The sequence below is a fragment of the Astatotilapia calliptera genome, chromosome 3, assembly GCF_964374335.1.
Source record: "Astatotilapia calliptera chromosome 3, fAstCal68.1, whole genome shotgun sequence".
Lineage (NCBI taxonomy): Eukaryota > Metazoa > Chordata > Actinopteri > Cichliformes > Cichlidae > Astatotilapia > Astatotilapia calliptera.
Genome location: NC_137424.1, coordinates 76,808,812 through 76,822,883, shown reverse-complemented (window position 1 = coordinate 76,822,883; position 14,072 = coordinate 76,808,812). Strand labels below are relative to the sequence as shown.

Here is a 14,072-nt window from a genome sequence, read left to right as displayed (position 1 = left end):
CAATTTACTCAACTATACTTTTAATGTCCTCATCTTTGAGCTCAGATTACAGGAAAACTGAAAGAGGTGACGCAGATATTTCACTGGATTATGAATCTAGGCCATCTCCACTCTTCACCCTGTGATCCACAGCAAAAATTACTGTACGGATTTTGAGAAAATTGATAGTAAACTTTGCACAATTTACTGTACTGTACTCTATATATTCTCATCTTTGAGCTCAGATTACAGGAAAACCATAAGAGGTGACGCAGATATTTCACTGGATTATGAATCTAGGCCATCTCCACTCTGCACCCTGTCATCCACAGCCAAAATTACTGTACGGTTTTTGAGAAAATTGATAGTAAAATCTTCCCATTTTGCTTTACTGTACTCTACATATTGACATCTTTGAGTTCCGATTACAGGAAAACTGTAAGAGGTGACGCAGATATTTCACTGGATTCTGACTCTAGGCTGTCGCCACTCTGCACCCTGTGATCCACAGCAAAAATTACTGTATGGATTTTGAGAAAATTCATAGCAAAATCTTCCCATTTTGCTTTACTGTACTCTACATATTGACATCTTTGGCCTCAGATTACAGGAAAACTATAAGAGGTGACGCAGATATCTCACTGGATTCTGACTCTAGGCTGTCGCCACTCTTCACCCTGTGATCCACAGCCAAAATTACTGTACGGTTTTTGAGAAAATTGATAGTAAACTTTGCACAATTTACTCTACTGTACTTTTAATATCCTCGTCTTTATCCTCAGATTACAGGAAAACTGTAAGAGGTGACGCAGCTATTTCACTGGATTATGACTATGGGTGACCCCCACTCTGCACCGTGTGATCCACAGCAAAAATTACTGTACGGATTTTGAGAAAATTGATAGTAAACTTTGCACAATTTACTGTACTGTACTCTATATATTCTCATCTTTGAGCTCAGATTACAGGAAAACCATAAGAGGTGACGCAGATATTTCACTGGATTATGAATCTAGGCCATCTCCACTCTGCACCCTGTCATCCACAGCCAAAATTACTGTACAGTTTTTGAGAAAATTGATAGTAAAATCTTCCCATTTTGCTTTACTGTACTCTACATATTGACATCTTTGAGTTCCGATTACAGGAAAACTATAAGAGGTGACGCAGATATTTCACTGGATTCTGACTCTAGGCTGTCGCCACTCTTCACCCTGTGATCCACAGAAAAAATTACTGTACGGTTTTTGAGAAAATTAACAATAAAATTTACCCAATTTACTCAACTATACTTTTAATGTCCTCATCTTTGAGCTCAGATTACAGGAAAACTGAAAGAGGTGACGCAGATATTTCACTGGATTATGAATCTAGGCCATCTCCACTCTTCACCCTGTGATCCACAGCCAAAATTACTGTACGGATTTTGAGAAAATTGATAGTAAACTTTGCACAATTTACTCTACTGTACTCTATATATTCTCATCTTTGAGCTTAGATTACAGGAAAACTGTAAGAGGTGACGCAGATATCTCACTGGATTCTGACTCTGGGTGACCCCCACTCTGCATGCTGTGATCCACAGCCAAAATTACTGTACGGATTTTGAGAAAATTGATAGTAAAATCTTCCCATTTTGCTTTACTGTACTCTACATATTGACATCTTTGAGCTCCGATTACAGGAAAACTGTAAGAGGTGACGCAGATATTTCACTGGATTATGAATCTAGGCCATCTCCACTCTGCACCCTGTGATCCACAGCCAAAATTACTGTACGGTTTTTGAGAAAATTGATAGTAAAATCTTCCCATTTTGCTTTACTGTACTCTACATATTGACATCTTTGAGTTCCGATTACAGGAAAACTGTAAGAGGTGACGCAGATATTTCACTGGATTCTGACTCTAGGCTGTCGCCACTCTTCACCCTGTGATCCACAGCCAACATTACTGTATGGTTTTTGAGAAAATTGATAGTAAACTTTGCACAATTTACTCTACTGTACTTTTAATATCCTCGTCTTTAACCTCAGATTACAGGAAAACTGTAAGAGGTGACGCAGATATTTCACTGGATTATGACTCTGGGTGACCCCCACTCTGCACCCTGTGATCCACAGCAAAAATTACTGTACGGATTTTGAGAAAATTGATAGTAAACTTTGCACAATTTACTGTACTATACTCTATATATTCTCATTTTTGAGCTCAGATTACAGGAAAACCATAAGAGGTGACGCAGATATCTCACTGGATTATGAATCTAGGCTGTCGCCACTCTGCACCCTGTGATCCACAGCAAAAATTACTGTATGGATTTTGAGAAAATTCATAGCAAAATCTTCCCATTTTGCTTTACTGTACTCTACATATTGACATCTTTGGCCTCAGATTACAGGAAAACTATAAGAGGTGACGCAGATATCTCACTGGATTCTGACTCTAGGCTGTCGCCACTCTTCACCCTGTGATCCACAGCCAAAATTACTGTACGGTTTTTGAGAAAATTGATAGTAAACTTTGCACAATTTACTCTACTGTACTTTTAATATCCTCGTCTTTATCCTCAGATTACAGGAAAACTGTAAGAGGTGACGCAGATATTTCACTGGATTATGACTCTGGGTGACCCCCACTCTGCACCGTGTGATCCACAGCAAAAATTACTGTACGGATTTTGAGAAAATTGATAGTAAACTTTGCACAATTTACTCTACTGTACTCTATATATTCTCATCTTTGAGCTCAGATTACAGGAAAACCATAAGAGGTGACGCAGATATTTCACTGGATTATGAATCTAGGCCATCTCCACTCTGCACCCTGTGATCCACAGCCAAAATTACTGTACAGTTTTTGAGAAAATTGATAGTAAAATCTTCCCATTTTGCTTTACTGTACTCTACATATTGACATCTTTGAGTTCCGATTACAGGAAAACTGTAAGAGGTGACGCAGATATTTCACTGGATTCTGACTCTAGGCTGTCGCCACTCTTCACCCTGTGATCCACAGCCAACATTACTGTACGGTTTTTGAGAAAATTGATAGTAAACTTTGCACAATTTACTCTACTGTACTTTTAATATCCTCGTCTTTAACCTCAGATTACAGGAAAACTGTAAGAGGTGACGCAGATATTTCACTGGATTATGACTCTGGGTGACCCCCACTCTGCACCCTGTGATCCACAGCAAAAATTACTGTACGGATTTTGAGAAAATTGATAGTAAACTTTGCACAATTTACTGTACTATACTCTATATATTCTCATTTTTGAGCTCAGATTACAGGAAAACCATAAGAGGTGACGCAGATATCTCACTGGATTATGAATCTAGGCTGTCGCCACTCTGCACCCTGTGATCCACAGCAAAAATTACTGTATGGATTTTGAGAAAATTCATAGCAAAATCTTCCCATTTTGCTTTACTGTACTCTACATATTGACATCTTTGGCCTCAGATTACAGGAAAACTATAAGAGGTGACGCAGATATCTCACTGGATTCTGACTCTAGGCTGTCGCCACTCTTCACCCTGTGATCCACAGAAAAAATTACTGTACGGTTTTTGAGAAAATTAACAATAAAATTTACCCAATTTACTCAACTATACTTTTAATGTCCTCATCTTTGAGCTCAGATTACAGGAAAACTGAAAGAGGTGACGCAGATATTTCACTGGATTATGAATCTAGGCCATCGCCACTCTTCACCCTGTGATCCACAGCCAAAATTACTGTATGGATTTTGAGAAAATTGATAGTAAACTTTGCACAATTTACTCTACTGTACTCTATATATTCTCATCTTTGAGCTTAGATTACAGGAAAACTGTAAGAGGTGACGCAGATATCTCACTGGATTCTGACTCTGGGTGACCCCCACTCTGCATGCTGTGATCCACAGCCAAAATTACTGTACGGATTTTGAGAAAATTGATAGTAAAATCTTCCCATTTTGCTTTACTGTACTCTACATATTGACATCTTTGAGCTCCGATTACAGGAAAACTGTAAGAGGTGACGCAGATATTTCACTGGATTATGAATCTAGGCCATCTCCACTCTGCACCCTGTGATCCACAGCAAAAATTACTGTATGGATTTTGAGAAAATCCATAGTAAACTTTGCACAATTTACTCTACTGTACTCTATATATCCTCATCTTTGAGCTCAGATTACAGGAAAACTGTAAGAGGTGACACAGATATTTCACTGGATTCTGACTCTAGGTTGTCGCCACTCTTCACCCTGTGGTCCACAGCCAAAATTACTGTACGGATTTTGAGAAAACTCATAGTAAAATCTTCCCATTTTGCTTTACTGTACTCTACATATTGACATCTTTGAGCTCAGATTACAGGAAAACTGTAAGAGGTGACGCAGATATTTCACTGGATTATGACTCTGGGTGACCCCCACTCTGCACCCTGTCATCCACAGCAAAAATTATTGTATGGGTTTCTGATCAAATTAAATCCTAATCCATTACCGAACAAAATGAGTTCATTGAATTATTTGCTACAAGAAATTTCTTTCCACACACAATTTAAATTTTTCAAAATGTCATTCACACACCACCTCAAGTAGCAACTTTAGTTTTAGACATTATTTATTCAGTGCTTAATCACAACAATAGTCACCTTAAGGCACTTACATAATAAGTTAAACCTTACAATAATACATCATATGACCCCCTATGAGCAACAGTGGGAAGGAAAAACTCCCTTTTAACAGGAAGAAACCTCCGGCAGAACCAGGCTCAGGGAGGGGCGGCCATCTGCCTCAACCGGTCAGGGTGAGAAATTACATTTCTCAGATTACTGATTTCTCATATTACTACTACACAGTTTAGATATATTGTTATTCATTATCTGTCATCACACAAATCAACCCAAAAAATCAAAAAGGAAATACTTAAAGTACGTGCACAAAGCAAGAATGTTATACACATTGTGTTTTACACATGTGTTCCTCAAAACAACAATAACAACTATAAGCAGATTATTCAAGTAGCTTTCACTGCATGTGGAATTAGGTTACACAAAGCACACACTTCCACTCTGTCTTCTGAGCACTGCTGAGCTGTTCATTTGTCATGTCCAGGCATTCAGAATGGAACCAGCGGTTGCAGTTATCACACTGGATCTGTAAACAAAAACATATGAACTTTCATAAACACATTCCATAAATAATTCTATGTTTTAATCAATTACAATCCTTAAAGACACAGAGTCAAATACTTTGTTGTAGATAACATAAAACTATTTTTAAAAATACTATACCCAGTCAGTGATGGAGGGTCCTGGATTAGGTGGTTTCGCTGTTGCACACATGGCACAGTTGTTGTCACTGTCAAATACTAAGACTTAACATATATATATATGTTAGTGTTCATCAGTTTGACACAAATAAATATGTCCATTTGAAGAAGATATTACACACCGGAGGCCTCAAGTATTGTCTGTGCAAATGTCCTTCGTGCCTGGGCCATCTCTTTTTTTGTCGTCAAAAATGTCATTTTTGGTTTATTTGGGAATGCTTCCATTACTTCTTTGGCCATCTGAAATAAAAAATAAAAAAAATGTAATTGAAAAAATCTGCAAATGTTACACTTCCTGTTTACACAATTTAACCTTTTAAGATTATTTTAACTTCCCCCACCCCATCTTCTTATCTAATTTTACAGAAAAATATGATTGAGTTAATATGGTACCATACCATGATGACCATTACTCCACAGCTAGAACCATCCCGTTGAAATGGATGTGTCAGTACTCCTCCTCGAAGTCTCACATTCACCCAGTCTGTTTTGTTGTAGCATGTCCTCCTCATTTTGAAGTATTCACTTTGTGAACATAACATACATCACATTTATATACAAATGAAAGATAAGTCACACAGAAAAAGACACATATAGTACATATCACTGTTTTTAATGGTGTGTCAGAAAGCCCTGTGCTCTAGATTATGTTAGATGAAGTATCAAAATTATTAACATGTTCTTTTAAATCTAGAAATGTTAACTGTCTCAAATGTATCACTGCTTAGACACTGTCAGTGGTTTTTTTTATTATTTAAAATTACATACGTGAGTAATTTTGAATTATTTTTTAAAATTCTTTAAGGAACTGATAACCACAGATTTTATTAAACTTTAATCTACAACCATACGTTCACCTTTAGAAAAAGACCTCCTAAGTCCTCCTGTCACTTTTCTAATATTTCATGTTATTATATAAATGTAATAACGTATATTTACCGGAATCTTTTGGCTGCACGGTCAGACTCTTCCTGCTCCAAAGAGTTTCTTGAAGGATCGACCAAATACAGACAGCTGTCATCTGCATTTATGTACTGCGATAGATATATAAATATAAAAAGTACATAAATTATCAATAATGTGTTATTGAAACAAACTGTTTTCACAGAAATGCTGCTCGTACTAACCAGAAACTTCCAATGTATATTTCCAATGATCACAAAGGATAAAATGGCTCTGTAGTTGTCAAAGTTCACCTGTGACATATTAGGAATTAATTACAAATTTTCAACAATACTTTTTCCATTTCGAGACATTAATTAACGTTTAAAAAATTAATTCTAGAATATATAAAAAATTTTTTTACCTTGGACAAGCTTTGTCTCCTGATTAGTTCTCTCTCTCCATAGAGGATCACACCGCTCGTGTAGTGGTTCATAATGTAGATATTCCCCTGATTTAGCCGAATGGCCCAGTGGTGCAGGAGACTTTCAGTGACCTGAGGAGTATAATAAATAACCTTTTATTACTTTGTAAACATGATAAATTTTTGGAATACAATCTTTAATAAAGATTTTTTTTACTTACGTATACTCAGTATTCAGTCATGAGGATATGCCTGGAATGTCGATCTAAAGCAGTACTTACTGAATGTGTAGGGAACAACTAATGTTCTGCCCCAGCTTTAACGTTAACCTTATGCAGTACTTTTCTTCTTTTTTTTTAAATAACTGGATTACATACCTCTCCAACAAGCCAGCTGTGTGGTCTAAGGGTCAGGAACTCACTGTGACGTATGACAAAGTTGTTACCTCTAATCTGAGATGGGACCACAGAAACAACAACTTCCGTTTCCTGTTGTTTCCACAAATATGCGACCTGTGTTTCAACAAGACAACAGTAACTAAATTCAAATAATTCTTCTTATGAGAACATTCATTTTAATCAATTACAACGGTTTTAAATCTAATTTTTAAAATTATTTTATGTACCTAATGCAACAACATGAAAACATCTCCAAATTTGACATAGATTTTAATGTAATTTATTTGAGATGTTAAACTACATTAAGAAATTAAAAATTGAGTCAGTTACTGTTGTTTTTATAATATTAAGGCCAGTAACATGTAAAAGTTACATTTATTATTGTACTGACATTTGTAATTTTTCTGTGATCTGTTATTTTTCATTCATCTACACATACATATAATAAAATCTAATACATAATTACAAAAATATGTACAAACAAACTTGGTTTTTCAAACAGATGACATAGTTAATGAATTAGAGTTTGTTTGTGAAACATCACCTGTGATGCAGTGTCCTTTGTCGGACCGGTTGTGTTTCTCTCAAGGTGCTCTGTCCTTTCCAGTGTAGATGGAGAATCCTCTGGCCCCTTGATTTGTGGGTTGAATTTAAAAGAAAATATTTGTTACTGCTGTGATCATTTTAAGTAATTTTTTTATTAAGGAAAAATTGGGTGTACTCACTGTCCTCCTGACATCAGAGAGTGGCTCCAAAAGGATCTCTTTGAAGGCCCTTTCCATTTCCTTCACGGTTGGATCATCGTTGTTTACCAGGTGTATTTCAAATGGAGGACTTGTGGGGTTCTTATGTTCAATGTACTTTTTGATTGTGGTGACTACAACATCAGCACAAATTGAGACTGGAAAGTTGAATATTCCAGAGCTCACTGCTGGAATGGCAACAGAGGAAAATTTGTGCTCTTCTGCACATGTCATGACGTTCAAAATACCTTTTTTTAAAAGCTTCTTTGCATGGGTTATCATGTGCACTGTGGGGTCATTCTGCAGACACGGGCCTACCAAATGAATCAGCTTCATGCAAGGTAGTTTGCCTGCTGTGGTAACTGCAACTTGTCCAGCCTGTAATTTGCCATTTTTGGCAATGAAGAGATCACTCTCTGCTTGGATAGTGCGTCCTCCAGTAGCAGACAGTGCCTTTGCAAGTCCACCCATGTGAGAGAGACTTTCATTAGCTGCATTAACAATTGCATCCACTTTGAAGGCACATAAATCTCCTTTCCATACTGTGACCGATGCTTTATTAGCCATGTATGTTGCTATTTTTTGGCAAACGGCTATTTGTTCCTGGCGCTCATCCTACAAAGATAGACACATGTCAATTTTCAGAGTCATTTATGACAATAACACACAAAAGATAAATGTAGACATTAAAAACATCTCTAACAATACCTGGTTTTGATGAGCATCATATTGTTGGTGCTGTTCCTGTTTAAAGGTTTGAACAGTCTTCTTCCCTTTTAACTGTTAACAGATAACATTTTTGAATGACTTTATATAATAGAATATAATATACAAAAGAATATGGTCATGAATGAGACAAACTTGTTCTGATGTGAGACGTATGTAACGAGTGAGCATCTGTCCTGCTGTTGGTGTACCACACAGGAACTGATATGACTGTGTATGAGTGCCTAGTCCCCTTAAAGGACTCTGTTTACTTGGGATGTAATGTTGGACAGAGGAACTATGAGATAAAAACACGGGCAGTATGTGATGCCCGGTCCAGCTGTACAGAGAACATGCTAATGTATGATTGCAAACTTGCTTGCCTGCAGTCAGGGCACGCGAGCTGTGCTTAATACAGTAGGTCTCCAAAAGACAATAATCAGCCTTGAAAGCTTGTTTAATTCAAATGCCCTTGGCCTACAACTGCTGAAAACGAAGCTGTACATGGTGTGACCAGCAAAAAGCAAAAAACCTGAGCTTCCTCCTGCACTTATGTCACCTATGGACATGCATTTTTTGGCATTAAATTGGGGGTTCACTAAGGCCCATGCCTAGGTGTAATACAATGTCAAAACACATAAAGATTTCAGGTAATCAGTTGTAATACAGTTTGATCAAACATTGAAACATGGAGACGGATGATAATTTATAATTCATGCTTTATAAATAGTCAAAGCAGACGCTTTACCCCAGAGGACAAAAGGAGTATGGCAATCGGGAGGACATCACAAGGTGTAATTATTGAAAATAATGGGAACATGATGACTTACCTCAGTTTTCTTTTTCTTCACTGGCAGTTCTGTCACTAACGGTGACACGTACACACCTTTTCGTTTAATGCGTTTGTCTTTCCATTTCTCCATTTCCACGCGAAAAGACTGTTGATTACACATACATACTTTTAGTGCTTACTTATTTTATCATCTCTTATTAATTCTATAGTCATAGCCAAATGTTTTCACTTTTTCTTAGTTTCTTGTTCTAGTTGTATGAAACACATTTTTCATTATTAGGAAGTTATTCATACCTTTTGTCTTGATTTTTTCATGTCTGCATATTCAAGCAGGAGGGCATCGTGCATTTTTTGATAAATTTCCACAAAGTCATCAAGCCTTGTCAGTCTCCTTCTCTGGATACGGATTTTTTTCAAATCCCACTGGCTTTTCTCCATGATTCCTTGGGTCCTATTGTCTTGTGTAAAATTCTTAAATGCAATAGTACATTGTTTAAGTCAGTATCTATGGATTGTAAATTTATGTACAATTTATGTTTCTTTTTCACTTATTCTTCTCGCTATGATACCTGGTTCTTGGATTGCTGAATGTCATCATAGAGTTTACTGAGCTGCTGGTAAGCAGGACCAGTACCATGACGTCCAAGATCCCCTAAGGAGAATACAAGTAATTCAAAAACATAATCAAAATAGATAATTAAACATTTAGCACATTTACATTTATGAATAACTGACAATTTAAGAAAGTAATACAACAAATAAAAAAACGTACCGAGCATCATTGATGACCACAAAGTTGCATGTGGTAGAAGGTGATTTACCAGACCGGCAATAAATTTGGGTGCATGAAAGATGTTTCTTTCGCCCTCACAGTCCAGTGTTGCATTGTCAACAATTGCCTGGAAATGGGTCTTCAAGGGGGCATTCTGAACGTCAGTCTGTAAAACAGATATATATCTGTATTCAGCAAGTTATCAAACCAAAGAAAAATTAATTATACAAAATGTTATTTTGGTTTAAAATATATATTTTTAAAATAATGTGAATTCATTAATTCATTTGGGACAGACACAAGTAAAAAAGTTATTAATATGGTTACTTAAAAAATAAATCTTAGCTAACCTTGTAATCTTCAGCAATCACAGTCTTTTCATCCAAATCCAGGGTTCCCCGTTTTTGCATAAGGATTTTCAAGTTGTTGTAGTGTTTTGTTACGTTCCTTCCACTACAAGGACTGGAAAACACTATTGCTGCACTATGGACAACATCATCCATATCTTTTAAGTTATCACAGCATGCAAGGAGCCCAAACACATGCATTCCAAGCCTGTAGTTCTCTGGAATGCTGGGAAAATGAACAAATGAAATCACTGTTAGTAGGACCTTTACATTACAAATCTTGTATTCTTTTTTTTAATTATTCATATAAATGTACTCACTGTTTTTTACAAAGGTCCTTGGCATTTTTCATGACATGGCTCAGACATCGATGAAGAATGGGAATGTTGAATTGCTGTGCTGAATGCTGGCCAGTGAGTAAGACATAGTACTTCTGCAGCAGATCCTCTAGACTTGTTCTGCAGAATGTCATGGAAATGGATCGGAGGAGTACCAGGGATCCATCACACATGAACATGACAGGCCTGTTGTATGCCCGATTACCAAATGCTCTTACCAGATCAGTCTGAAAGGCTTGCAAGAAGTATGTCACAGAGGCTGCAGTGTGGTCACATGTGACATATGTAGCAACTGGAAGAGGAGAAGCACCTTTGGATGGGTTTCTGACAACCAACTCATACACATAGTAAGGTGGCGTTCCAGCACTTTCTTTTCTTATTATACTTCCAGTGGCATCAAAGTACACAATGTCTTCTTTGCATCTTTGATGAAAAACTGACAAGGTTTTCTTAGACCACAGCATTATGCCCTTTGGATGCATCAGAATCTTCTGCAGTACGTCCTTTTCAGTGTCCTGATACTGTTGAATTATCTTTTGTAAGCTAATCAACTCGTTGGGATCTGCTCTACTGGCTTTTCTTTCAGACCATGCAATGTTTTTCAACACTTCTTTTGTTGGAGCATCATCTCTGTTTCCAGATTGGATCACCTTTTGTGGCACTTTCTGTAAAGACTCCAAGTACAAGCTCCTTGGTAATTTGTTTTTGAGGAGTTCTCCAGCACTTTCACGTGCTTGTGCACGCACAGGCCGCCTTTTCAGCTCTTTATTATTATGGCAGACCTCACCTCCTTTGAAAACGACTTCTGCTTTCAGTGTCTCTTCGTCATAAACCACCACAGCCACAGTGACAGGGCAGTCCTGAAATCTGCAGTACCCCATAAACCTGAAAACTGGTGCCTTTGATCTTGAAGAGAGTTTTTTCACACTGTGTCTCCGAAATCCAAAACTGCAGTACGGGTTAAGTGTTCTGATTCCACTGGCAATTATATTTGTCCACTGCAGTCCTTTAAAATGTCTTCCTGACTGATGTTGCCGTAACTCCTTCCATTCATTCTCATTTATGAAAAAGAAAGTTTTCTGCTGTGGCAAACCAGATGTGAAAAATTTGTCTTCAGAACTGCTACTGTCTGTGTTGACTTTAGCTGATTCATCTGATTCATTCCTCTGCAACAATCAGATATACATTTTTAAAAAATATATAAAAACTTTCAATGTTTGTCACTACAGTGTCTCTATGAAAATCCAACAGCATCATTATGTTACAATTTCACTAACGAACCCATAGGACAAGTTTCACAATCTCTTAGTAAATTTGTCTTAGTAAGTGAATATGACTAAGAAATATTTATTTTACCTCAAAAGATCATCACAAAAAGATTTTAACTTTAAATTTAAACTTTGGATTACTGTTCAAAACACTTGAAATTTTAAATATAATAATTGCATGATAGTGTTTAACAAACATATAAACTCTGTGTTTTCTTTCTCTGTTTTGTATTAAAAACAGTGTAAGTTATGAAATTACCTTAGCATTTGCATTTGAAGACGAAGATTTAGAGTCACTCTCGAGGGATTGTGTGTCTGGGGTATGGATGCCGCTCTCTGCAGTTTTTTGAAGTGCATCCTGTGAAGAGAAAGCGATTTCGTTTCTTTACAAATTAATGTTTTTCCAAAGCATCACAATGTAATACTGAATAAAATACAAATAATTACCTCGTATCTTGAAGGTAAAGGTACATTTCCTACAGCTTGTGGAGACTTTGGCGCAACAATGTCTTCCTCACTCTAACGAATCACAAATTAATTAAAACATAACAATTAGACTGAAATTTCTGTATGTCTTTGTTAAAACACATTGTTACACAATATTTTGAAAAAAATCACTATGTAATGAAGGTTTTATAAGGGAAAAAAATATTCATTAAAGGAATATATTACTCTAATTATTGTAAATGAAAAAGTAATCTTCTGATTCAGATTTTGGAACTTGATTGGGCAATAACAAGCTCAAATGGAGAAATTAGAAGAGTGGAAGACATGGAGTGAAAATTTAGTCAGCAGCAGGAGGATGAGTTGGTTACTCCTTTAAAATGGTGGTCAGATGTGACACTCAGGTCTTTGTGTGGCTCTCCTGTGGGTGCTTAAGGCTCTACACCTCATGGTTTGGTGGCTTGCTTTCATATGTGTTTACCTGCTGAGAAGTCTATTGTAATCTACTTTCTTGCTCTCCATATGACTCATTATTACTCTTTTTCAAGATTTAAATTATTTTCAAGATGACATTTTGGAGTGAATTTGTTTTATTTTTATCTAAAAAGCAGGATAACTACAATGGCTGGATAAGGTTGTCATGATGGCTTCAAATTTTTAAATCTGACAGTAAGTGTATGACACATTGCTTACAATGGAAGGAAAATCATCTCCAAGTGTTGTCTCTGCAGTAGGAAAATCAGTCTGTAGCAAGGGACCCTCTACCCCTGATGTGGTCTGTAAAAATATTTGATTTTTGCATAATAATTTTTATTACAGGAAGTTCTAACAAAGAAAGAGCTGTTCTTTTTTTAAAGTATTTTTTAAATGGACTAAATATAAATACTAAAAAAACATTGCTTACCTTTTCATACTGCAGGACTGCCTTGACAATTTTTTTCCTATTAAGACATGTATTAGGCACTCCCAAATCTCTTGAGACATTTTCCCAAAAGCCATGCACTTTGTGAACACTGTAGGTCTTTAGACTGGTCCCGGGTTCAGCATACTTGTGAATGACCTCTAATATATTTGTCAGGGGTTTTGAAATTGTCCGTGCCTTTTAATGTAAAAGAGAACAGTGACATTAACACATCATACCTTTATTGTGCTGTAAGTGTATATTATTATCACATTATTGTTTGTCAAATTACTTGCCTTTCCAAAAACTGAAAAAGTGCAGGTCCTGAAATGTTGAGACAAATTAAAATTAGTACAAAGAAAAAAAAAACATATGAACATATCTGTTATACTGAGATCAACCTTGCAATACTGATCAACAATAACATATGAAATGTGAACTCTTCATTAAATTTTAATAGACTTCAGAAAACATTTTGGGGCACTCGAAGTACCCACACTCTAGTGATTGATGCCAAAAAATCTTTTTGGTGACTTTTTCTATGCCAACAACATAACAGGTAGCATTTAGATTTTTGGACATAAAAGCGCTAACTAACACAGCCCTCGTTAATGTTTATTTACTAATAAACTATCTCTAAGTTCTAAATTATAAAATTCACAGTGCAAATTACGGTACTGTAATTAACACTATAGTTAAAAAACACAAGCAATAATCCACTGTGTGTAATACACATTCCCTAATTCCAT

General features: G+C 36.4%; 1 protein-coding gene across 1 annotated transcript; it reads right to left on the bottom strand.

Moving 5' to 3' along the window:
• Positions 1 to 4,579: 4,579 nt before the first annotated feature.
• Positions 4,580 to 13,519, bottom strand: LOC113007086 (uncharacterized). The gene is made up of 20 exons (XM_080294426.1): positions 13,327 to 13,519; positions 13,116 to 13,199; positions 12,426 to 12,497; positions 12,238 to 12,336; positions 10,693 to 11,876; positions 10,376 to 10,598; positions 10,026 to 10,191; positions 9,823 to 9,905; positions 9,548 to 9,724; positions 9,291 to 9,398; positions 8,464 to 8,535; positions 7,738 to 8,370; positions 7,557 to 7,643; positions 6,615 to 7,126; positions 6,436 to 6,504; positions 6,248 to 6,342; positions 5,707 to 5,833; positions 5,431 to 5,548; positions 5,271 to 5,347; positions 4,580 to 5,133 (listed from the first exon to the last, which is right to left on the bottom strand). The coding sequence occupies exons 5-14, from the start codon at positions 11,589 to 11,591 to the stop codon at positions 6,971 to 6,973; spliced, it is 2,604 nt and encodes an 867-aa protein (XP_080150552.1). The 5' UTR covers positions 11,592 to 11,876; positions 12,238 to 12,336; positions 12,426 to 12,497; positions 13,116 to 13,199; positions 13,327 to 13,519; the 3' UTR covers positions 4,580 to 5,133; positions 5,271 to 5,347; positions 5,431 to 5,548; positions 5,707 to 5,833; positions 6,248 to 6,342; positions 6,436 to 6,504; positions 6,615 to 6,970.
• Between the last annotated feature and the right edge of the window lie 553 nt (positions 13,520 to 14,072).

Excerpts from the sequence above, each read along its gene's own strand:
- LOC113007086 (XM_080294426.1), bottom strand. The coding sequence starts at position 11,591 with ATGGGGTACTGCAGATTTCAGGACTGCCCTGTCACTGTGGCTGTGGTG. Across the intron at positions 10,599-10,692 it reads AAGGACCTTTGTAAAAAACA|CATTCCAGAGAACTACAGGC; the intron begins GTGAGTACATTT and ends TCATTTTCCCAG. Across the intron at positions 7,644-7,737 it reads TCTCTGATGTCAGGAGGACA|GGGCCAGAGGATTCTCCATC; the intron begins GTGAGTACACCC and ends CCACAAATCAAG.